The sequence below is a fragment of the Armigeres subalbatus genome, chromosome 3, assembly GCF_024139115.2.
Source record: "Armigeres subalbatus isolate Guangzhou_Male chromosome 3, GZ_Asu_2, whole genome shotgun sequence".
NCBI classification, from domain to species: Eukaryota; Metazoa; Arthropoda; class Insecta; order Diptera; family Culicidae; genus Armigeres; species Armigeres subalbatus.
This window is the reverse complement of record NC_085141.1, coordinates 68,400,073-68,402,285: the sequence shown is the minus strand read 5'-3', so window position 1 is coordinate 68,402,285 and position 2,213 is coordinate 68,400,073. Positions and strand designations below refer to the sequence as shown.

At 52.5% G+C, this 2,213-nt stretch overlaps 2 protein-coding genes across 2 annotated transcripts; both read left to right on the top strand.

The window, feature by feature from the left end:
• The first annotated feature begins 252 nt into the window (after positions 1-252).
• On the top strand, positions 253-876 carry LOC134221700 (uncharacterized). The gene has a single exon (XM_062700887.1). It carries the CDS (start codon positions 253-255, stop codon positions 874-876), a length of 624 nt encoding a protein of 207 aa, XP_062556871.1.
• Positions 877-928: 52 nt separating this feature from the next.
• LOC134221699 (uncharacterized) lies at positions 929-1,990 on the top strand. The gene has a single exon (XM_062700886.1). The coding sequence runs from the start codon at positions 929-931 to the stop codon at positions 1,988-1,990; it is 1,062 nt and encodes a 353-aa protein (XP_062556870.1).
• The last annotated feature ends 223 nt before the right edge of the window (positions 1,991-2,213 follow it).

The window sequence follows — 2,213 nt, the reverse complement described above, 5'->3', positions numbered from 1 at the left end:
AAAAATCACAACGCGCGAAGATTTCAGGAACGGTATCCGAGAGCTGCTGAAGCAATAATCAACGAGCACTACGTCGACGACATGCTGTAAAGCGAGGAAACGGAAGAAGATGCTGCGAAGCTGGCGAAAGACGTTCGTTTCGTTCACGCTGAGGCGAGATTCGAAATACGCAACTGGCTGTCTAACTCGAAACGCGTGCTACAAGAATTGGAAGTGAAGCCCGGCGAGAAAAGCTTGAACAATTCAAGCGAGATGGGAACTGAGAAAGTTCTCGGCATGTGGTGGTGTACCGCCTCCGATACGTTCACCTACAAGGTATCGCCACGGATTAGTGCGGATCTACTACAGGGTCACATCGTGCCGACTAAACGACAGATCTTGAGTACGCTGATGATGATCTATGATCCACTGGGACTGCTGGCGAACTTTCTTATGTTCCTGAAAATGCTACTGCAGGAGTTTTGGCGAAGTCGCGTCGATTGGGACGACCAGATCAAGGACGAACAGCTCAAGAAATGGATGAAGTGGCTGCAAGTTCTGCCACAGGTGGAAATTGTTAGCGTGCCAAGGTGTTACCGGATGAAGACCAGCATCGGACAACAGAATGTGATCCAGCTTCATGTGTTCGTGAATGCGTCGGAAAACGGATATGCGGCGGTTGCGTATCTGCGATTTGAAGAGAATGGCGTAGTGGAATGCGCACTTGTCGGCGCGAAGGCACGAGTAGCTCCATTGCGGTTCGTGTCGATCCCTAAGCTAGAACTTCAGGCAGCGATAACCGGAGCTCGTTTGGCGAACGACATCATGAAGACCCACAAGCTGAAGCCTGCGCAAAGGTTCTTCTGGTCGGAGACGAGACGTTCTCTGCTGGCTTAATTCAGACCACCGAAAATACAGTCAGTTCGTAGGAGTGCGTGTCGGTGAACTGATGGAACTGACGGAGACGAAAGAGTGGAACTGGATATCGACCAAACTGAACGTCGCCGATGACGCTACCAAGTGGCAAAAATCACCGGATCTGTCACCTTCAACCCGTTGGTTCCAAGCACCAGAATTCTTGTGGAAGTCGAGCGAACAGTGGCCAGCGCAACCGTCGGAGTTCGAAGAAACCGCCGAAGAGATGCGGCCGCGAGTACTCCATCACTTTGCGCAGTCTGCAGTCTTTCGGTGGGAGGACTTTTCATCGTGGAAGGATCTGCTGCGTCGCGTGGCATACGTGCGAAGGTATCCGGCGAATCTGCGAAGGAGGCAAGCGAAAAAACCAATCGTCACCGGTCCGCTAACGCAGGAGGAGTTGAAGGAATCCGAATCGTTGATCTTCAAGATGGTGCAGGATGCTGAATTCGCTTCTGAAATCGGTCTACTGAAGAAGCCGAGGTGTAAGCCGCTGCCGAAGAATAGCTCGCTGTACAAGCTTAGTCCGTACCTGGACGGTTATGGAGTACTACGTATGAGGGGCCGTATAGACGCCTGCGAAGTTGTGGACGAGAATACAAAGCACCCAATACTGCTGCCCAAGCGTCACGCGGTAACGGACATGATAATAGCCAGTGTTCATCAGCGGTACTGCCACATAAACCACCAGACTGCTCTTAACGACATCCGACGCAGATTTTACGTGCCTCAACTCCGCTCTACGTACAATCGTGTACGAAACCGATGTCAGCTCTGCAAGAACCGCCAGGCGAAGCCAGCTGTACCGGAAATGTCTGCTCTCCCACCTGCACGACTGAAAGCTTTCTGCCGCCCATTCTCCTACATCGGAATCGACTACTTTGGCCCGATGAACGTGGTCGTTGGCCGGAGGGCCGAGAAACGTTGGGGAGTCTTGATAACCTGCCTCACAGTACGAGCCGTACATATTGAGGTCGCCCACAGCCTCACGACGGACTCATGCATCCTAGCTCTTCGAAACTTCAGTGCCAGAAGAGGCGCCTCTCTGGAGATAGTCAGCGGTCGAGGCACTAACTTCATCGGAGCCAGCCGGTAGCTGAAGGAAGCGCTGCAGCAAGTTAATCAGGACAAGTTGATGAAGCACTTCATCACCACCGATACCAAGTGGTCGTTCAACCCACCTGCTTCTCCACACTTCGGCGGAGCCTAGGAACGACTTGTCCAGACCGTGAAGAAGGCTCTCAAGCACACCCAACTCACACGCACACCCACAGACGAGATACTCCGGAACATGTTCACTGAAATAGAGCTGATCGTCA